The sequence below is a fragment of the Acanthopagrus latus genome, chromosome 8 (genome assembly GCF_904848185.1).
Source record: "Acanthopagrus latus isolate v.2019 chromosome 8, fAcaLat1.1, whole genome shotgun sequence".
NCBI classification, from domain to species: Eukaryota; Metazoa; Chordata; class Actinopteri; order Spariformes; family Sparidae; genus Acanthopagrus; species Acanthopagrus latus.
Window position 1 is genome coordinate 23,466,530 of NC_051046.1, and position 23,766 is coordinate 23,490,295.

The window sequence follows — 23,766 nt, forward strand, 5'->3', positions numbered from 1 at the left end:
CATATCTAAATGAGTGAACAACTTGGAAAATTAAGAAAATGAAATCACTTTACTGTAATGTATCCTTTAACACTGGAAAAGGCATCCTTATGCCATATCAAAACATAATGATATTCACACATTAATTACATTCAGACATTAATTACTCTCATATCACAGTGATGATATAATATCAATATTTTGCCCAATCCTTTTTTGAAGTGTACAACCCACATACATCAGCAGACACAGTGTATTCCATGGTGATGCTCTGCCAGGCCTGTACAGCAGCCATCTTTAATTATGAAGTACTAAAAAAGTGTTAAAGTCATAGTTCCAAGCTTTACATAATATTCTGGCTTTGTTTTGCATTTATTTCTTCTCTAAATACAATTATCAAGCCTATCAACTGTTAGACCTTTTGCTAAGCCATCCAATTCTTTGTCCCTTGGAGTTTGGGGTAGTATATTGTGACTATGACTGCCCTCAAATTGAAGCTAAAAGATTGTGTTTTAATCTCATAGTAACTGTTTCATGTTAAGTTGAATGTGGTGGAACACAATGACTACATCACTGTTCAACTATTTATTGACCTCACTTGTGCTGTTTACCATATCTCCCAGCTGTATTTATATGTTATCCAAATTGTCTGTTTTTAGTCCAGTAAATACTTGTCCTCTCCTTTTCTAGAGGTATGGATGCAGAGGGCTTTGGGGAGCTGCTGCAGCAGGCAGAGCAGCTAGCTGCTGAGACGGAAGCAGTGTCAGAGCTGCCGCATGTTGAGAGGAACCTCCAGGAGATCCAGCAGGCAGGGGAGAGGCTTCGATCCCGCACCCTAACCCGCACTTCTCAAGATGCTGCTGATGTTAAAGCGTAAGGAATATGTCCCATGAAAAATCTCCTGTTTAGTGCCCTATGTAGAACCAGACTGTAATACAAATCCATCTGCTTCTTTAAGATAAAAAGTAATTTTACGTACTCCTTACCTGACCCTTCGATTTGCCTTTTTTGGGGGGAAATAACTGATGGTGATGTTAACATTTGGTTTTGTTCAGGGATTGATATTCAAGGCCAGCTGAAATGATGCTTTCCTGAATATGCAACCCCTATCTAACCCTCAAAAATACAAATATTTGTTACACCTGTAGATAGCTGTCCTGGCGTCTTTCGAGCATGTCTGAAAATCACACCTTTTTATCATAACATTTAACAGATAATATTGAAAATCTTGACATCATCATGTCAATCATAATATTGTTTTTAGAACAATTAACAGCCAAATTGTTGATAAAATGTACAGTGCAACTGCCCTAAATTAATTATGTCAACGTTGTTTGGGGAAATACATAAAACAACTTAATAAAAAAAGTAATAGAAAAAGTAATAATAGCATAGCCTCTTGTGCCCTCTAGTGCTTGATGAAAAAAACTACAGTTCATTGTCAGTCTCAGTTTAGTCTTTATATTATATTCATTTATTCTCATCACCTCTCTGTCTTTCTCTTAGGTCAATCCTCCTTGGTTCCAGAGGTTTAGACATCTTCCATATTTCTCAGAGGTTGGAAAGTCTAAGTGCTGCCACCACTTTTGAGCCGCTAGAGCCGGTCAAGGATACAGACATACAGGTATGAATGATCCTCTGAGCTGTTAGTCCAGTTAGACGCTACTTTTGAAGTCTTGTAGCGCTTACATAGATTGTTTCATCACATACAGACTCAGCAGTATATGTTTTCAGGGGAAATCAAAAAAAGAGTCCAGTTTATATAGTTTCAGATATCATAACATTTGAAAATGGGCAGTCTTTCTCTAAAAAACCTTGTTTGGTTTTAACATTCATTTTTCTAAAGATCGGTTTGCAGAAAGATTACATTAACTAGATTACAGCAAAGAAGTAAAATAATTTCAGAATTCAGTTTTTACCTACAGATGATAAGAACCCTGGTGATAAAATCTGGATGATGACAGTTTCCTGCAATGATTTCTTGAAAAAAGTGTCTAGAAAGTCATGAAGGGCTAGCAGCTTTGAAGGTTCAAGAGGTAAAAAACATACTCACAAGCACCTCATTGAGTTACCTGGTCCTATGGAAAATAAGGGTCATTGATCTGTTGACAATGAAGAATGCATATTACGGTCCTAAATGATGTACTGATGAACAGTGACCCTCTTTCACTCTGTTTTAGTTCAGTTCAGTGTGTCACCCTGAGCTGTAGCTGTAGAGTTATGCCAAATTGACCTTTGTATTCCATTGCTCATCTCTGCTTCAGGCTAGTAGCTTGAGGCTATATTAGCTGCCACTGATATAGCAGACCCTTTAACTGAACTGTAGACAGCCAAGTTGCATTGAGGGTAAAATAGGCACCATGTTTATACGATAAGAAAGAATGGAATTAAAAATGATATCTCTGTTTCTTCTGCATTGAATCTGATGCCTATTCACAAAACTGCCAAGACTTCAACGATGTTACTCAAGTTCAATGCAATACTCATTAAACATTGTGTTACTAAAATGGCTAAAACCTTCATTAATTTGACTGGCGGTGTAAGCCCTTACAATGCTCCTCCTGATAACAAATCAACAAGGATCTATATTAAACGTAGACACATAGTGGATTTGTGAAGGCTGATATAATAGCTTGGAGGAACAGAACAGCTGATGGCCGCTGTGGAACAGGAAGGGTTAGGGAGTACCATTTAATGTGATCTTTAATAGTTATTAAGACAGTATCAGGAGTTTATCACATGCACAAATATATCTTCAGAAAAAAAATGACCCTCAAACGATAATTTCTGGCAACTTGCTGTAGTGCATCTTGCATTTAAGAAATTATTTTAAAAAAAGGGAGCGCATGCTTTTGGCAGAGAAGCGGTGACCTTCAGTCTAATGCATCATAATGCTATACTGTAATCAACAACATTATCATGCTTCTAATTTACAATATAATATCTATGTATCTATATATCTAATATATATTCTATATATGTGTGCATATATGTATATATATACACACACACACACACACAATCAGTCAAAAGTTTGGACACACCTCCTCATTTAAAGTGTTTTTTCTTTATTTTCATGACTATTTACATAATAGATTGTCGCTATGAATGAACACATATGGAGGATAGATTCTTCATAATAGCCACCCTTTGGTTTGAATACTGCTTTGCACACTGGCATTCTCTCTGTGAGCTTCATGAGGTAGTCACCTGAAATGGTTTTCTCTTCACAGGTGTGCCTTGTCGTATATATATATGTATATATTGATACTGCTTTTCTTTACCCTATCTGTGCTTCTACTTCCCCCATCTCTTTCTCTGGTTCAGAGAAGTTGCTGTAATTGTTTAAAATCCATCTCTTTCTCTGTCATTCTAGCCATCTTTTTGAATCTGTTTAATCCTCCCTTAATATCTCTTCAGTCATCTTTTTACTCTGTTTTCTCTGACCTGTTTAGCCAAGTGAAGTCAATTCAATTTTATTTACATAGCCCAATGTCACAATTCACTAATTTGCCTCAAGGTGTTCACAGTCTATATAGCATACAGCACTACAGCACTCTGTCTTTAGTCCTTTATAGAATAGGGCCATAGATGTGACACCAGCTTAATGCCATGTCCTATACCTTCTTAATCTCTTTCTTATATATTTCCTGATATTCTATGTATCTATTTATACATTTCTCTTTTTGCTTCCTCTATTGCTGTCCACCTTCCATTATTTGACATTAACAAACGATACTCTCTCTCATTCTTCTTGGTCAGCCGGATGTATGCTGGGCTGGGTGGGTTTAACTGATTGATTGAATGACTGGAAGAGCACTTAGCTTCTCTTTCTCATGAAAACACACACACACACACACACACACACACACACACACACACACACACACACACACACACACACACACACACACACACACACACTCTCCCTCTCTGCTCTTGCTCTTTCCCCTTATTGGTTTCAAAGAAGACACAGACACAAACATATTACAAAAATTCCTCTGCTGTTTCTCAGACAAAACCACAGCTCCATCTGAACAAACAAATTCCAGGAAGGTAGTCAGAATAAAAGGCGAGTCAGCTGACAAAGTAGCACTGCATTGGCATTTATCTTAAGGCCCATATACAACATATTTTATTCATTTGTCTTTTTCATTCAGCCACAAACACGCTTACAACTACACACAGAGAAAATTGTCTAGTGAACCAGAATGTAGTTCTGATACAAACAGGGTCATTGACTTAATGCATAATATGACTTAACAAAGCCTCCAACATCTTCAGCACATGTGCATTTCACTCATAAAATCCATTATTTGTCCTTGCCCTCATTTGAACCTTAGACAAAGTGAAAATATTGTGATGCTGTACTTGGACTGAATTATACTAAAACCTGTGTCTATTTTTGTTATCTGTCATCTACCTCATCTTCATATATGGAAGAACGAAAATATTCAAAATGACATCACAAACTATGTCCTTAAAAAATAACAGTGAAGTTTAATCAAGCTGGCCAAAACATAGGTGACGAGTCCTTGAATAAGCTCACTGCTGGGAATTATTTTTTAATGACGATCATTAGATCATGCAGACAGTTGACTCAAACTGTGACTAATCTTCACAAGCTAATTGGGTGTGAATCAAAAAATGTTAGAGGCTCAGGAGGCCCATAGTCTGTGGTGAATTCTGGTCGAAAGTAAGACCACCAAAAGAAAAGCAGCCAAGTTCTGACCAACAACGAGATACAATGCAACCCACTTTATTCCTCCTACAGATCTCCATTTAGCATCCTGCTGGGAGAGTTGCCGTCACTTTAAGTCAACAAGTACACTGAGGAGAAAAGATGTTAAGTGGTGCTGAGCTATTAGGAGACAACAGCAAAATACAGGGTTTGACGTTTAGGTCAAAGAGCCGCCGTTGGAATAATTTTAACACACATACTCTTGTAACTTACATGTTGCATGATTTATTGCACTGTGTTGGCCCAGTTGTTAAATGTACAATTTCCAAGGGTATTGACCCCCTGTATCTTACTGATAAATGCTAGTGAGTCTTGAATGAAACCCAGTACAGATTATTGAACTTTTCTTGTGTTTAGAAGTGATATTAGTTCAGGCATACCTTATACAATTACTTATATTAGATAGTACTTCTGAAGGTAAAGACAATTCATAATAGAAATGAAAAAATGTGGAGCTGTGGAGTTAGAAAGTAAGTTTATATTACCAGAACTCAGCAGCCTGCTCCTCGTCTCTGCTTGAGGCTAGCAGCTCGAGTCTACATAAGCCTCCATTAGCATGACACACCTTAATCTCTTATGGATGCCAGGTATCGACAAGGAAGACGAAATGCAGAATTAAAAACATGATATCTCAGGTTCTTTTGCATTGATTATAATCAGTCCATCATGCATCTGACAATATAACAGACTTGCAATGCTAAATCAGTACAGTACTCTGTTTAACATTAAATTAGTCTTTACTGACATGGTTTAAGCATTTACTAATAGGCATGTTCATAGAAATAACAATACATAATCCTTTGTATTTCTTTACATTGTAACGATTCAACAAGGATCTGTATCCCGTCTTTACCTTCTACCCTTTTTTTGCTCGCTCTCATCTCCTCCTTTCCTGGTTCAGGGAAGCTGCTGCATTTCCCTGAGCTCCATATGTGTCACTGTCTCCCCATTTAAACTGGACTACAGAAAGCCTTGACATCAGTACGTTGCAGCTCTAGGGTATGTCTGTTAAGGAACCGACAGCAGGGACTCTCAGCTTAATAAGATGCAGCAGTATTATTGAACTACCTAAATAAAAATATTTGAATGAATGAATTTGTATTTAAATTATGCAAGGCCATAGAACTACTGGAGGTTGACAGACAGGGCATAGTGAAAATGCAAACATGCTGTCAGTGTGTGTGTATATGTGTTACGCATGAGTGAGCTGAGGCGTGCCTCTGCGGTTTCTGTGTGGAACTCACACTGACACATACTGTGCAAATTGGTGTGTAAATGATGTGTCTGTATGTATAGCTGAACGCAAATTAGAGGGGATCTTAGTATAGAAGGCTATATAGACAAAGAGTCCCTGATTTATGGCTTTATGGATGTGGGAGTAGATAGTTATGTACTGACTGCATGTCCAGAGGGCAGTTTAACAATGGATTTGCTTTGATAATTTAGGTTGTTCATCCTGTTTTACTGTGTGTACAGTTAAACGTGGATCCTGTGGTGTAAATTGTAATTTCCATAATGATTTATTACATCGAATACTTTAGAAAAAGTAAATTATCATTTTTTCCCTTATACAACTGTACATTTAATTGTGTGCTCCTGTGGCTAGACAGCATTATTAGATGCTTAGTTTTACATCATCGACTTAATGTTATGGGATTTTTGTAAATATGATGAATGTGCAGATTTATGTTGTGCTAATTAACATTACAATGTAGTGTTAACTAGTCAGTATTTTTGCATGTACTGCTACGGTTAACAGGCATTTTCCTGATTGTCTTTGGCACTATTCTTTGACAGTACGCCATATAGGGTTGGGTTTCATTTGGATGTTATTGGTAGATTGTTCTTATCTGCAGTACACTTGCCTTCTTGGATGGGAACGGAGGTTTAGACTGAAGTACATCAGGTCCCAGCAGGAATCTGAAAATGTAACAAAAAGCAAGTATCTTAACAAATTGGTGTGCTACGAAGACATCTGTGTAAAGAATTGCTCACAGCTGTTGCCACATTTTATATGTCTTTACAATTAGGCTAAGTTAAGGCTCATTGTTCAATGAACTTGTCATTTTTTGCATTGCGCCGTATGTTCTGTGTGTTGGTAATCATCAGGGATAAATCACATTCATTCGGTAGTCAGCGTTTCAGGGTCATTCATTTTCATTTTCATAAAATAATGTCTACAGTGAGCAAGCTAATTAAAAATGTAGAGAAAAGAGAAAGGAAAGTAGCAATCAAATGTAAAAAATGGAGAGGAAAAATGTTACTATAGAAGTGAAAGACGGAGAGCACTGCTGGTAGAAAAATGGCGACTGGCTGCAATTTTTTCTGTCCGTGTCCTCGTATCACTTTTCACTGTCTTTCACTGCAAGAGCTCCGGCTTTCTCTCTCTTTCTCTCTCTCTCTCTCTCTCTCTCTCTCTCTCATCACCCTTTTTCAGCTGGTCTTCATGCTTACTCCTCTTTTCTCTTTCACTTTACCTTTATTCCTCTCTTTCCTCTGATTTTTCGTCTTTTCCTCGCTCTCCCATTTACATCCTCTTTCCCCCTACCTCTCTCTGCTTCTGCCCTCCCCAACTCCTTACACACACACACACGCAAACACGCAAACGTGCAAACATGCACACATGCACGCACACACACACACACACACACACATCCCTCAGCAGTGATGGCATGCGTTGAGCGGATGCAGTTGGCTAAGCCCAGAGCATCTGCTGAGATAGACGAACACTACTCACATAGCTTCACACGGTGTGTGTGGGTGAGTGTGTGTGTGTGTGTGTGTGTGTGTCGAACACAGCCCCCCTATGCTATGCTTGCACGCCTGTATCTGTGTCAGTCGCAATCGATTGCTGGCGTATGCAGTGTCTCTCCATGTGCTTATGAATGAATGTGTGTGTCTAGCGTAGATTTGGCTGCACGTGGGTGCATGCATTTTCATCCCGTCTGTGCTGGCCTGCTCTTGTGAATGCAGCGATCTTGTGCCTGTGTGTGAATGAGTGTGAGCCATGTGCACAACACTGGAAGTGGTAGGTGTGTGTTTTTACATGCCTGCTTTGTGTGTACTGTGCTAGTCAGCCAGCATATAGGAATGCTGCTGCCCCCCCCCCCCCCCCCCCCCCACACACACACACACACACACACACACACACACACACACACACACACACACCTCCTCCACCCACATGTGCCTCCCAAACCCTTCATTAACTAAACATGACCCTTAAGAGCATGATTAGCCTCATTTCAAGACAGGATGTCGGAAGCCATCAACCGAGGGGGAAAAAATCCATTAGTATAATTGCATTGAGCTGAGGGAGGGAGGAGAGAGGGAGGGAGGAAAGGAAGGATGCATAGATGGATAAAAAAGGAAGAAAATGTGTGGGACTGACTGAGGGAGGGAGGAGGAGGAGGGCACCAGAGATGCTGGGATGAAGGGAGGAAGGGAGAGAGAGAGACAGAGAGAGGATGAGTGCTGAGGGAGGGGGGTGTCAGCTGATGGTAGGAACTGATATTCTATATGAATCCATAGTTCCTTCTTGTGGATCCCCCCTGTGTCTGAGTGCTCAGTTGGTACAGCCCTCTGACAATAAAACCACCTCCAATGAGTCTTGATGTGGCACTTCCACTTCGTACTCCGGCTCATGCTCAAGAGTCACTGGCCTGCTTTCGAACGGGGAACGGCTGCAAGTACACCGCCATGCCGGCTCGAAAAGGGCACAGGGAACACGCCCCAGCATGGCGGCCACTGCAGCTGTCCTGGCACAGCGGTACAGAGGGAAGGAGAGGCAGAGGGCTGATGCCTGATGCCTGTCTCTGGGGCTGTCACTGTCCAGATACTTGGGCACAGACAAAGAAATGATTTTTTTTTTTTTTTTTTTACTCTTTCTTGTCTTTTTCATCTGTCAGTCCATCTGCCAAGCAGGCAGACAGGCGCACAGCATGAGTGAGTATTACCTATGAACTAATACACACACATTCACACACTTACAGACAGGCATGTGCTTTGTCTGCCACACTTTTTGGTCACCTCTCTGTGTCTCTCCATCTCTTCTCTGGTTGTGTTACATTGTTTGTGACTGTATGGCGCCTATGGAGATGATGATGATGGTGACTTGATAGAATTTTTGTTAATAGAAAGAGACAAATGTCACTTTCAATATAATATATTCACATATATGTGTATATATGCTGTAATACTTTACATATATACTCTTGCTATACAGGAAGTGGAGGAGTGAAGGGTGGGGTTTCACACACACACACACACACACACACACACACACACACACTCTCACACACACACACACACACACACACACTGGTCCGCTCATTGTGTCATGGCAAATGAGGACAGAAGCCTCCCTCTCTTCCCTTCACGATGACTGGCACAGCAAACAAGGCTCTCGCTCTTTATCTCTCCTCTAACTGCTCTTTTGCTGTGTCCTTATTTAGCCTTTAAATTCCTCCAGACTATCTATCCCCACAACACATCTAATTGTGTGTGTGTGTGTGTGTAATAAGCATGAAGCCGGATAGAAAGAGTGAAAAATCAGACTTGCTAATCTGCCCGAACATACTGTAAGACTGCATTTCAGGTGCAGACAGTGTGACTATCTTGACTAAGGCTAATAGAAAGGGCCTGTGTGTGCCGGCATAGAGAATGAGCACATGCGTGCATATTAACATGCGTATTCAAAGAGAGAGAGAGACGCACACACACACTCACCAAATACATTAGATCTAAAGGATTGCTTGATCTGAGATCCTACAATTTGGTCATGCTTCTTGATGACTTGCAGTGTAAATTTATAGACGTAGTCAGCTGTACGCTAATGTTTTGTATCTGCACATTTTAGCAGATATGAGAGACAAAGATTGAAACTTCCTCAGTTATATTTTCAGTTGAAGGTAGATTACCCCTTGGTTGTACCTTCTTTTAACCAGTTCAGCTTTATTTCTCGATGCAAGTATTAGTAATAGAGTATTTCCTGATTGATCTATAATTATACAATTCTTGTCTATGGCTGTGTTACTGTTTCTATAGAAGCTTCTGGGCTGTCTGGCCAGTGAGCTGTGGGTGTTCGCAGTAGGTTGCAGTTCTCAGAGGAGACACAATACTACACAGTGCACACAATACAGGGGTGGGGCAACGGAAAATGTACATCTTTTGATGATAGACCTGCTGCCCAGCACTGAATTCATCGTTGAAAGTGATGAGGCTACTTTTGCCTTCTGCTTTAATGTCCTGTTTTGTGGTTCTGAATTTGTCATCATGGCTCTTAAGTATGACGCATTTTCGTTATTCTATGTTTATTTTTACCATTCGGTTATGAATGCAAGGGGGAATTGAAGCATCTTCTGAGAGGCTGGGTACCGAGTGTCTCAGACTAAACATCAGCTGTTTATTGCTTCTCCAAATTACACAGCAATTGTGACGTTAGCAGCAGTGATGTTGCACCTTTCTTTGATTAAAGCTTCTAAATGTTATTAGGATTAGTAAAACCAGGTTAGCTTTCTCGTTGTTTCACATCTCATACCTCATTTAAGACAAGAGTTTGTAACAGGCAAAAAGACAATAAAATTTATTTGACATATGAATATCAGCGACAAAGATTATTTTGTTGATTTTAGCAAAATGTGATCAACAGCCAAAAAGGCTAGTTCTTGTAAAGAGTAAAGAGCATTCAGAATCTCAGACAAATGGGAATTTTGGCCACAGCTTTTGGCTTACTTGTCAATTTACATTTGGCACAAAAAATGTTGTATCGGCAAAGCCGTTGGCAGTACAAGTGCAGCTGGCAACAGGCAACAAAATGACAGCAATGAAAAATCTTTGACTACTGTTGGACTTCATTTGAAGCAAAAATGCTGAGCCGACTGCCTAGCAGAGTTATCTGGCGTTATCCAATGTGCCACCATTGCTTTAGATGCTTTGAGGAAAGTGCATGTTTCAGAGTATCATGTGGTCAAGTCTAATCTTTTTCTCCTCCAGTTTACTGGAATTATTATTCATCAGCAATGTTCTCTTGTTTAAATATATACCATAAGCCTCTGTTACAACTTTTTTACTCTATTCTCTTCCTTTTCCAGTGCAGCTCTCCAGTGAGCGTTGACCTGAGCTCTCCTCTGGTTAGAGTGGTTAAATATAGACCTATTCTCAGCCTCTCCTGGGAACAAAAAGTGAGATGGAGAAAGAAAAAGAGAAGGGAGGGAGTGGGCTGACGGGAACTAGGAATGAGGATTGGATGAGAGGGTTAAAGGGGGAGAGAGAATGTCCCATCCTTAATTGAATCAAATTGACTAATAGTACTAAATATTTTACCAAGACCAAACTGGACCCTTTAGTTTGAGCCTTCATAATGCCAGATGATATCACGCCATCTGACTGCAAAACGTAGTAAAAAAAAACACATTAAGACACTTCTGATTCCTGCCATGATGTCAGCAGTTCCTGAGTAAACTAACGTTGTGTTCGGACAAGAAGTTTTTCATGATAGAAACAGTTTTTGCTGCAGCTGGAAATTTAAAGAAAAACACACAGTACAGTGCAGCATGAGATCAGATCAACCTTAATTTAATCTCTACTTAAAGCCACACACCTGCAGCAGCACAATACACCGCAACCCTATTTTCCACAATGTAATATCAGAGTTGGTTGGTCATTTTTTGTATGTCACATCCAGGCTACTATACTTTGACTGTCACAATAGACAAGTAATTGCTGAGGTAGAAAATCATCAAATCACATTTTATGAGACAGAATTTAAAACACATTGCTAGGCAGCTTGTCTAGTCTTGTGAGGATTCATGTGAATTAAAACATGGCAGAAAACATCATGCTTAAGATTCTGCTCATCAGTCCTGCTGTTGCAAAACAGCACCAAGGTTTTTAGATCAGCATCTGTAAAAGCCTGATCATTGCATCAGCTTCAGTTAGTGATCCAGTTTAAGAATAGCTCTTAACTGCATATTGATATGATAATACACAAAGACCAGGTTAATTAGCACAGACAGATGACAGATAGTCTTTACTATTTTAAAGCAATGGCAACATTCAATTTTCAATGTAGTGTAAATGATCAGTTACTCGGTTTTGTTTTGGTATCGACATTCTTAATAATTTTCACAGTTAACCTTTGAGCTTCCAATTTGCTCTTATTTGTCAGGAGAGACAACGAACGCCACGACAGGCAGAGCTCAGAAAGTAAGAAAGGAGAGTGTGCAGGTGCAGCAATAGGGACAAAAGACAGAGGAGATGAGAGAGGAGAAATGGGAGTAGAGAAGCCAAGAGCAGAATGAACTCTAATGAAGACAGATGCTGCCAGAATGACATCAGTTAACTAAAATGCTATTACTTGACGGAGGGGGGGGGGGCAACTTTCCAGTAACTTAAGAGACTATGATGTCAGTTTTATAAGGCTTTTTAGAAGCCTATGTCTAGGGTTTCTTGAATAACAAGCAAGCAGATATATTTTTCAAGTCAAGTCAAAAAAGCTGACAAATTCGAAGCTATAGTGAAATTTCCCTCTACGTGTTCAGTTATTTTTTTCAGTTATGCAATATGTCATAACAGCTGTTGTAAGTCATGACATTAAATCATGTTAGAGATTATATGATCTTTTATATATATTTTTTTCTAACAGCTAACAAATATACTTTCTTAAAGTAACATATTTTGCTAATGTTTTTTATAGTCAAGGACTGAAAATGAAAAATCTTTTGTTTTCAGTTGTTAACATCTATATGTGGTCAGCTGACTCTGAAATATTATTAAACTATAAGATGATAGTGAGGAAATGACAATGTTTATCATTTCATCATCATGTTGGTCAGAAAAAGCGAGCTCATTTTTAATGACTATAATAAGTAATATTGTCTTTATTTGATTAACTGGAAAAGAGTGAGCAGATCATTTGATAATTACAGTAGTCATTAGTTCCAGTCCTATTGATAAAACTAAATAAGTCATTAAAACATAAACAAGCTCTCTTAAAAATTGTAATAGCTACTTGGCAGTTTTGTTTTACATTGTGGCCTTGATGATCAATTAAAAAAGGTGAATTGAACAATTTGATTAGATTTTATGACACTGTAACGCTTTTGTTTGCTATAAGAGGACAGGACCAAAGTGACTACAGCGTAGCTGCCATTTTGATTTTTCTTCAAGATGTCTGTCTCCTATGCACGTCTGCATTCACTCACTTTCCTTCTGAAGCGTGCTGTCGTGCTCTCTCCTGCACACTCCAGCTGTTACATAAGCACCACTTACTCATATCATAGCTCAGATCTCATGTATAACATAAGTAGTTTTAGGATGCGAATAATTACCACTTTCATAGGACGGGTCAGAGGAGGGGGATGTATGTATGTATGCACAGGCAGCCATCTTAAGATGAGACCAAAATGGAGGCTAGGCTGACTGCTTCTCAAAATGGCGCATGAAAAGCATGGTCACCCCTCTGGCCTGCCTATATGCCTGTATGAAACAGTGACTATAGGTTTGACTAATCTAATAATGGGATTTCACATGTCTGGGAGAGGCAGAAACATTTTTTATGGAAAATTGAGAAGCAGCCTCTATCTCCTATAGAGGAAATGATGGTCTGGCTGCTAAATCTGTCCTCTGAGAACTCTCTGCATACAGTTAATCTTTGCCTCAGTTTGTTTTTAGCTTTTATTTTGAGCTAATATCTCCTGCTTTCTGTTCTTGTTTTTTCTGTCTGTGTCTCATCCTCTCCCTCTGTCTCTTGTCCGTCTGTCTCATCCCTGTCCACAGGGCTTCCTGAAGAACGAGAGGGACAACGCCCTCCTGTCAGCCATTGAGGAGTCTCGCCGCAGGGTCAGTATCTGTCCAGTGTCTGATTGCTTCTCGGGTCTAGAAAGAACTACAGATGGACGACATACCAAACCAGTACAAAGGCACCCCTAGATTCAGACAGACATTTAAACCTCGCACGGCAGTAATATTTTCATAATTTTACATTCTTTTTAAAAGGGCAAGATGCAGTTATTCGTCGGACTCCATAATTACAGACAGTGCTAGTGGTTCTTTGTTTGCCTCATTTTTACTTTTACAGAATCAGAGGAGTTTCAGCAATGAGCACAAGCCCATCACAATACAGGAACACTTAAAAACCTTTTTTTCTTAATTTCTGCTTGCTGTGATCTAGAAGTCCTTCTGGTATGAACCTTTAGGGAATGGTTTTGAAATGGCTTCCCTGATGTGCACAGCTAATAGGCCCTGCGTTTAATTAGCTGCCGGTCCCATTATCTATCTCTGCTCCCTGAGAGAGAGAAAAAAGGACTTGTGTGCAAGGGTGGAAAAAACTCAAATGCACTAAAGATTAAAAAGAAAGTGGATGTTAGAGATGTTCTTTAGATTTCTGTCTGACTGCTATACTTTTTAAATTACATGAAATGGTGCTATTGGGCTGTTAAATGACATTTAGTCTGAGATCTTCGGTCTCACAGCCATCACTTGACATGAGTATGATCTCATTTAGATTTAAAGCTTGTTTACCATTGTCAATTCTGGACATTTAAAGCAGATGCTGGTACTGTTATTTGAGACAGACACACAAATGTATTTATTTATATGATAAACTCATAACATTCAAACACTGTTGATAGGAATCCCACAAATATGATTGTTCAGTGGTGGTAAAGAGATATGTACTGAGCTTAACATTTTATGGTTGAAAGAATAAACAAATTCAGCTCTCTGGTAGACAAAATATACATGTAGTGGTGACACCATTTCAAATATGATGTTAAATCTATCTTTGGGACTTATTACTGTGCAGAAATGTCTCAAATCTATCATAGATGTTATTCAGTTGTGACGATGCAACTCAGAAATGTTAAATGTAAAAGCTTTGACATTCTGGCAGTGACCAAGTTAACCAAGTCAGTTGTAGCTCTAGTTCTGCCTCTAGTCTACATTTGTATCTCCCTGAGCTGGAGAGTGGAAGATTCAATTATCTCACGTTCCCATTATCTCACTTTAAGTCTCTGTGGAGAGTTAAAATAGACTGCAGTGTGTCCTGGCGGAGCAGTACAATCTTGACAGGGTTCTACTGCTAAATCTGGTGTTTGCGTGTGTGTCCTAGGTAAGGCCAATTTACATAATGTACTTTAAAGTTTCTGCTTGCTGTAGAGCTGAATTTGAAATATAATCATCGCAGTATGGCCTGTTGCAATATCCAAACACCGAAACTGCATTTTTAATTTTTTTTTTATGAATGTGTGACACGACAGCTTAATACTGAACACTGTAGTGATGCAGAGATGTCCTGACCTACAAATCTTGTTCTCCAGATGCATACGAAAATATTTGTGGCACATAGATCAAGTTGTTACCTTGGTAGCATTTATACATGTAACTTCAACTTATTGAGATTTGAAGGGGACATTTCAGTACCTCCCAAAACAACAGAAAATACATCTAGTAACATCCAGCAAGTGAGGCCCTTTGTCTTCAGAGTCAAACCTGCTGCTGTGCAATGTACTACATTTGAAATATCATTCCTAGTCTGTCATGAGTTGTTTGCATGCTATATTCAAAAATGCAAAGTGTAAAGGATGTCCTCTATGTGCTGTAATATGCTGAGTATAATTATGTACCAGTTTCCGTTTGTATGCTTCAGACGTTCCTGTTGGCTGAAGAGTACCACCGTGAGTCCATGCTGGTCCAGTGGGAGCAGGTGAAGCAGAGAGTTTTGCATACATTACTCGGAGCAGGAGAGGACGCCCTAGACTTCAGTCAAGATGTGGAGGTACGGGTAAACGGATATAACCTGAGAAAAACGTGTTTTTATCGATAAAAGGCAAACAGTATCAGGCTTCAAGACACATTAGACAGCATGTTTACCTTAAAGGAAAGCTAATTTTGTGTATACTTGTTTTCTGGATATTGTGGTTTAATGCTAGATATTGATATTTTATACGTTGAGAGTGTGTTATAGAAGTACGTCGGCTAATTTGAGGTGGTAGAATTCACCTCCTCGTGGATTTAGTCCTGCTCAAGTCTTCTTCATGTTTTACTACTACTGTTAGGGTTAGGGTGCTTTTTTTTCTTGGTTTACAAGCCTACATCCTTGTCTGTTTGTCTACAGCATAGTGAATTTAACAAATAATATTGAACTCAACTTGTGGACTGTAGAATAGATTCATGTATTGATATTAAAGAGTTCAGCAACAGCATAATTTCTTCTCGACTTAATTTGGTCACACAAACACACACAGATATCTATATTATAAGATATTTTAACTTCTTGGACTCAATATGTCTACATAAAAGCAAGACTCAAATCTCTCAAGCAGATTTTCCTGACACTGTACTCGTGGCCGTCTACTTCGAAACTAACCAGAATAGCTGTTTCATCTGAGACTCATAGGTACTATTTTTATCTTCTCATGAGTAAAGGAAAGACTTTCATCCTGTGGGAGCCTGTCCCAGCATGCATTGGGCAACAGGCATTTGAAAACTGTGGACAAGTTGTCCTTCTCTCTGGGTCTGAAATATTCAGTTTGAAAAAAGAACGTCAATTTGGAGACAATTGACAAGTTCATATACACATGATTGGTGTGCCTGTTGTTTCTGTTCCCCTTAGAAGTTGCTTTTTCAGTGCAGTGTATTTATTAAGCTCCCTTTCTTTATCGTAGCCCAGCTTTGTTAGTGAGGTGACGGCTCCAGGAAGAAGTGCATTGGACAGTGTGGAGGTGGCCTATGGACGACAGGTGAGTCACCACCAGTCTAATCACACAGACACATTTGTTTTTAATGTATATCTTTTATATTAAAATATCGTTCAGCCCATTCGTCTCGGTGTCATTTTCTTTTTTCTACTGGTCTGACATGTAGTTCTGAAATCTGATATTGGTGCATTTGCCAGTTGTATTTTACTGTTTTCTCAATTACTGCAAACATATCTGTATTGTTTTTTGCCACATTTGTGTTGATAGTTACAGTAAATCTAAAGAAAACCTCTTGATTTGACCTTAGTTAAAGTTAATTGAACACAGATGCTGTTTGTGATGCGCGTGTTCAGATCATTCAGTTGAAATGGGGTCACAGCAAGGCAGGAAGTGGCAGATCAAACATATTGATTGATTGGTTGGTAGAGGGGTATTCTGGGTAATTCTCTCTCTCTCACTATGCCCGTATGTCTCTCTAACATCCTTCCTCATCCTGTCTGACCTTCCCTTTGTCTGTTTGTGAGTCTCTGATCTGCTACATGACGCAGTACTTCAAACGTGGCTTTTTTTTCTTCAGACCATGTGTCGACACATTGCGTGCGGCGTCATTTGTCTAGTTTTTGTCATTCTCTTTGATGACCTTTTGAACATTTTGATTCTTTTTTTCTTGTTTTTTGTTGTGAACCATTTCACTCGATGGTCATAGCAATATATTCTACTTTTAAAACTGAAGATGGAGATGTAGGCAGAGTTCAGTTTGCTTATATATAATATTCAATTGCACCTGTAGGACCTTGAGCAATTTGTAGAGCTTTTGAACTATAATTTTTTTTTCTTTTTCGTCTTTCTCACCTTTTCTCACCTCTTCCAGATTTACATTTTCAATGAGAAGATAGTAAATGGTCACATTCAGCCCAATCTAGGAGACTTATGTGCTTCTGTAGCAGAAAGCCTGGATGACAAGGTAAGAACAACAGAAGTTTTTTTTTCACTTCTGCTATTTTCATTTATTCATTTTGTTCTCTGCAAACATATAGGTTGGCTTTACTTTAACAGCAAGTCTGATTCAGTTTTCTCTGTACGCGGCTTAATGTAACTGGCTGTCACCTTCCTTCTCCTCTCCAGAATGTTTTGGACATGTGGCTAATGGTGAAGCAGATGACAGATGTGTTACTTGTTCCAGCCAAAGACACTCTCAAAAGTCGCACATCTGTTGAAATGCAAATGGCCTTTGTGCGCCAGGCGCTTAGCTTCCTTGAGAACAGGTGATTCTGCTTGTTTTTGTTTTTCTTAAGTACCATGGTCAGCCCTGTTTGTGTATAGGGTAAGCTTTTGGTGTACCTAAGTAAACAGTGGACATACTTTCTAAACGTAAGCCGAACTGCAGCATGATAACTCAATTTGTATATGTGTTTATTCATCACCTTGCTCCCAGTTATAAAAACTACACCATGGTGACAGTTTTTGGGAACCTCCATCAGGCCCAGCTAGGAGGAGTGCCCGGAACGTACCAACTAGTCCGCAGCTTCCTCAACATTAAACTACCAGGGCCTCTGCCTGGCATGCAGGTAATACCCACGCACATTTTGAATGCTTTTCATATTACATGTTTACAGAATGTCTTTCATTTCATTTTTGATAAACCTGCCAATAGACCTGCTAACAGATGTCAGATTGTGAACATGCCCTAGGCTGCCAAGTATCAGTATCATAATCAACATTCATATCCAGCTCACTGATATTTGCTACTGGGGACTGTTACATGATGAATTTAATTGAAAAGGTTTTAATTATGTCCAGGTCAAAAACAATAAGATATTATTTTCCTCTCCCTTAATCTAAGAACACTCTGCTCAGGGCTTGTTTATAGGCTGATCATTGTGCTATCAACAGACACGTGTAGAGAGAATATAGAGAACATTACAGTGGGCGAAGCGCAGAAATCAGCAGCAGTCTGTAGCACAGGTTTTGATCCACCATGATTGACAGCTGCTGGAAAAGTCAGATTGAATGGCAGGGTTTTTTTTGATATTATTATATTGCATTTTCTTGCTGAACCCCTGTTGAGGCCAGTAATTGTGTAAGTGTGTAATCGACATCATAATCCTGGTCACGAACAGCACGAAGAGCACACTATGTGGACAGAATCTTTAGTTAAAATCCATGCTGAAAACTAAGAAATGAAAGATAGTCACCACTGTAATAAATGTCTGTGTGGTACAGGATGGTGAGATAGAGGGCCACCCAGTTTGGGCTGTGATCTACTACTGTCTGCGTTGTGGAGATCTGAATGCAGCCATGCAGGTTGTGAACAGGGTGCAACATCAGCTGGGAGATTTCAAGACCTGGTTTCAGGAGTACATGAACAGCCCTGACAGACGGTGAGACCGCCTCGGCTCAGCTCAGCTACACGTTGAGACTACATGGGTGAAGGAACTTCAAACTGTATTGTAAACTTTCTCTATTCTCCTTCCTCCTTCCATCCGTGTTGATCCCTGCACTGCAGCCTTTCTCCTACTTCAGAGAACAAGCTTCGCCTCCACTACCGCAGAGTGCTGCGAAACAGCGCCGACCCCTACAAGAGAGCCGTCTACTGCCTGATTGGGAAATGTGACATCAGTGATAACCACGGAGAGGTGGCAGACAAGACTGAAGACTATCTTTGGCTTAAGGTACTTCATTTTGCTGTTTTTCTTTTTGCTTTATTTTGTGAAGCAAAAGGATTAGCACACTGACCAAAGCTAATCTGTGGATTTGCACATGACATTAATTGTCTTACATTGTTTTTATAGTGCAGTCTTCATTTGAACCAACTTGGTGGTTGTGTTTTGTGCGCTGTGTTTTGTCCCTGCAGTTGAACCAGGTGTGTTTTGACGATGACGGCAGCAGCTCTCCTCAGGACAGACTGACTCTTCCACAGCTACAGAAACAGCTTCTGGAGGACTATGGTATGAAACTAACCTTTCCTCTGTCATACTTGAGAAGCTGTTGGGCTATGTGCAGACCCTTTTGAACAGACTTTCTTAACATTTGACTCACTGCCTCATGAGCTATTGATTGCAATATGACTATGACCATATCTGTACATTGTTTGCAAATGAGAGCATTGTACCTCCAAGTTTTTATTAGCTTTTGTCTTATAAAAACCTCTGACATTCTGGTTGTTTTTATGGCATTAGTCAACCACTCTTAAATTAAGTATAATATAACACTGCTTAAGCTTTTTATTTCCTGGTATCAGTTTTACCACCTCGACCAAGGCTCTTTAAAACCAGGGCTCACTTTTGCTCTAATTTACAATTTTAATACCTCACTGCTTGGAATCTTTGTTATGTAGCATCAGCTCGGAATTGCTGTGGCATCAGTTGGCCCTCTGCCATAATTTACAGAATCGAAATAAAACTCAGATTTTTTTATGGACAATGACAGAGAAACTGTTTTTCATGTAGATCAGCCACATCGCGGCTCATAACCTGATTTGCTTGCATCCTGTTTTCTTACTTTTTCTTCTATATTTAAACATTTTCCATATTCCCAATGTTAGACATTTTCAGCTGAACGCTGTAAACTTGTTGTCTATTTAACTATGCAGTCAATATCAATACAAAACTGTTGTTCTTTTGATATTGCTAATAGAGTGAAATGTCGGACTCAAAGGAGGCTGCAGGTAAAAGATGTATGATAAGCCTCCTTTTGAAAATTTTGTTAAAGGAGCATTCAGCATCTGAAGGTCATTTTCTGACTGAAATTTAGATCGGATGATAATCTCAATTTTCCTTAATAGACAAGTCTCAAGAATAATTCAACTACTATAGAAACCTGCTATGATCACTTTTTGCCTTCACAGCAGTGAACAACTTCAAGCACTACATTATTCTTGAGCTTCTGCAAAATTATTTACAGTCAATAAGCCATCCAAAAGCACTAGCAAATTCATGACACTTTGTCAGAGAAGTTAAGAACAAAGGTTCTTGAAAATTAAGCCAGAATTTGTTTATAAATTGATTATTAACTCTGTATAAAAGCAACATAGCATCTCTTCTTTTGCCTTTATGATTCTGTCAAGAGAGCTGATTTGCTTGGAAGTGTAACAGCAGACTGTCACCTGCTGCCTCTGCAGAAAATTGGATAACGCTTCCAACATCGTGTCCAATGACCTTATCAAATACCTTCAATAAAGTAAAATGTAACAGCTGCAGCTTAAACTCTGGTAACAGAGAATGAATAAAGACCGTGAGAGTTCAGCATGCTTGAAACAAACTAGGTCAAAGCAGTCAAATTACAAGAGGGAGCAAGAAGGTTACTTTTGAATAGTCTCTTGAATGTATTTCTGGTGTTGAACATGGAGTTTTACAGAAGAAAAAAGCTTGAGCAAGAGGTTCAAATCCTGCACTGACCTTTTTACTTCTGCACAGTGTTTATCACTGCATTTTTAAAATTTACCAAAAACAGCTCCCACCACATTAGAAGAAATGTCATTGCAGGCCTCTAAATCATAGACAACACAATTGAGGCCATCATCCATCAGATTGTGACTTTGATTTCCACCCTCCAAACCTGTTTGAAAATTTAAAAAAAACCTCTCAAACAACCACACGCCACTTGATACAGAAAAGAGGGGAGTGTTAGGGCATTAAGCAAAGTGCAGTTTGCTCCCTTGGGTGCTGCCTTCTCCACAGGCCGATCCTGCTCCACTCAGATAAGACTGAACTCCTTTCCTCTCTCAGTAGTCCTCACCCTCTCCTATTTCCCACTCCCTCTGCTTGGTGGGAAGTACAGCCTGAAGCCTCATTCTGTTTTCTCCATGCCACTCGGCTCCCTCAGTTGTCTGGCAAAGTGTTCCTTGTTGTCCTCCATCTTGCTTCACAGCGGGACGTAAAGCCCAAAGCGCTGTCTTCATTTCCCTCACATACTGCCAGCGCTCGGCGGCCTCGTCTGTTCTCTGTTTCTCTGCCCTTGCTGGCTGCATCTCTGTCCTCTCCTGTTATCCTCCTCTTCCTTACACCTGCACTGCTGTTTTTCCTCTTTCCTCCCACTGATTTGTCTCATTGCATGTGCATTTTGTTCTTTCTCATTTCTTGTTTGCACACTCTGCTGCAGCCCTCATCCCTCACACCCACACTCTTATCTCTCCTCCTTCGTCCTTTTTCTTCTCTTCATCGCTCGCTCCCTCTCTATTCATCTCGCATGCGCTTACGCTTTTTGAACTAAAGTGCTGTAAGTCTGAGATAAGGCTATAAAATGGCTGACATGGTCCACTCTGTTCTACTCTTCAAACTTTCAGCCAGCAAGAGGATTAAGGAATGTAATTAAAAAGTAAACTTGATGACTAAGTACCTGCACTTGACAACATTTTTTCAAATTGTTAAATATTAGGTTACATAGCAACTGTCAAACGTTGACATGGCAGGTCAAGGCCCAGAGTTAAACTGGCTGTTATAAATGAAAAAATAAATTCCATAATGACATAAGAAGGGTTTCTATAGTAACTGTCAGATAGTCAAACACCCACACAGGTGATTTCAGTTATTTTCCTTAATTAGGCACCAGCTCAGGGTTGTGTATTGTGTACAGACTGCGCTTGATTGACAGCTTCCTCCTCGCTGTCTCTCTCTCGCCCTCCTTTGAACTTTGTTTTATGACTTTGATGGAGAGAGAAATTACATTAGTACACTGAAAACGCCATGTGGGTGTGTAGGGCCATTTTAAACGAGATTTATTACAAAACCACAACCCAGGGAGTACAGTAGTACAATGTGTCTAATATGCTGTTCAGTGATAATATGACAGTAACACTTTAAGTGAGTTGTTCAAGTTTTTAATTTTCATAGATTTTTTCAGGATGTTTTAGTATTTTAGTTTGTTTGCTCTGTCGCTGTAATAATTGAATATTTGCCTGCTGCCTTACGATTTGTTAATCAATTTAGGAGGACCTGGCAGTTGTTATTTCTATATTTGATTCTGTACAGATGTATTTGTACTAAAGTAAAACCTGAATCTACACCTTTTAAATCTAAAGTTACACTGAAATAAAGACTGTATAGGTATATGTATGGTGGGATTGTAAGTCAACATATTAGTGGTTCACACAGACTTTGGAGCATGATGATGGTTCACACTGTAAAAATATTTCTTTCTGTGGGACTGTCCTTTGTGTCATAGTGTTGTTAGATTGAGTCCAGCTGATAACCCTTCTTGAAAGTCAGCCGTTCTCCCCCACGTCTTATTACCTGTCACCCCTCTACTGCCTCTGTTGAAAGATGTGTCAGCTATCCTTTAGTCAAAGTGTTGAATATTTACAGAAATGATTATCAAATTTTGTTGCTGAATGAAAGTTGTATTTGCAGTTTTGGCTGCACTAAGTAAAGAAATCTATTAATTAGTAAAATCTGTTTTTCCATATCAGATTTTTATTCCCTGTGACTAATCAAACTATTTGCTTTCTCTTTCATCCAAAGAGGGGGGGGGGGTGCTGTTGTTACTTACTTTCTGACAGTTACATTTAAAACTGATGTGTCAGTTTCTCAATTATTCAAAAGAACATGATAAATGTTTAAACTGGTAGTCAGAGAGAAGCAAGATGGGACATCAGGAGTGAAATGTGTGGGAACACATCTGACACTAGAGGTGTAACTTCATTCCTACTACATGCAGGTTTAAAGGTCCCATATAGTTGAGTGAGATTTCCATGTCTTTTTTTAATTAGACAAAACCAAGTCTAGGTAATATATAAATATCTTGCAAGTCTAAACATTACTATTTTTATAGCCTTTAGCCATGCCCCCAGCAAAGCCATGCTTGAAAATACGCTGGCAGAGCTGATGTGAAAACACGATGGGTGGTGCCTGCTCAGGTCTGTGAGTGCTGACCAATCAGGGTGAGCTGGACTTTTCTTGAAGGAACGCCTTGAAGAGACGGGCACTAAAACAGAATGTTATTTAGAACATTAAAGCATGTAAGCATGTTCAAGTAGACACCCAGAAAGGATTAACCAAAACATTAGCATAATAACGGACCTTTAAGTCATATAAAAATATTTCAAAACCTTAATTAAGGACATTAAGATATTGTTAACTAACACCCTCTCTCCCTCTCTTCCCAACAGGAGAGTCCCACTTCTCTGCGAGTCAGCAGCCCTTCCTGTATTTCCAGGTGTTGTTCCTGACAGCTCAGTTTGAGGCTGCGGTGGCTTTCCTGTTTCGTGTCGAGAGACTTCGGAGTCATGCTGTGCATGTAGCATTGGTCCTGTTCGAGCTACGGCTGTTGCTGAAGTCGTCTGGTCAAAGCGCTCAACTCTGTAAGTCTAATAATTTTTGGTGTTTGATGCAGACACTGCAGAAAAAAAAG

The 23,766-nt window shown here is 39.5% G+C and overlaps 1 protein-coding gene across 2 annotated transcripts in view; it reads left to right on the plus strand.

The window, feature by feature from the left end:
* Window positions 1-23,766, plus strand: part of nup93 (nucleoporin 93) — a 29,081-nt gene that overhangs the window by 1,267 nt on the left and 4,048 nt on the right. The window contains exons 2-13 of one of the 2 annotated variants that reach the window (XM_037107094.1): window positions 670-852; window positions 1,486-1,603; window positions 13,499-13,561; window positions 15,369-15,497; window positions 16,387-16,461; window positions 17,291-17,383; window positions 17,545-17,684; window positions 17,855-17,987; window positions 18,643-18,800; window positions 18,926-19,091; window positions 19,274-19,367; window positions 23,525-23,716. In XM_037107094.1, coding sequence (XP_036962989.1) covers window positions 674-852; window positions 1,486-1,603; window positions 13,499-13,561; window positions 15,369-15,497; window positions 16,387-16,461; window positions 17,291-17,383; window positions 17,545-17,684; window positions 17,855-17,987; window positions 18,643-18,800; window positions 18,926-19,091; window positions 19,274-19,367; window positions 23,525-23,716 — 1,540 coding nt within the window. In that variant the 5' untranslated portion in view covers window positions 670-673. The remainder of the gene's footprint in view (window positions 1-669; window positions 853-1,485; window positions 1,604-13,498; window positions 13,562-15,368; window positions 15,498-16,386; window positions 16,462-17,290; window positions 17,384-17,544; window positions 17,685-17,854; window positions 17,988-18,642; window positions 18,801-18,925; window positions 19,092-19,273; window positions 19,368-23,524; window positions 23,717-23,766) is intronic. The other variant, XM_037107095.1, reaches the window with a different exon arrangement.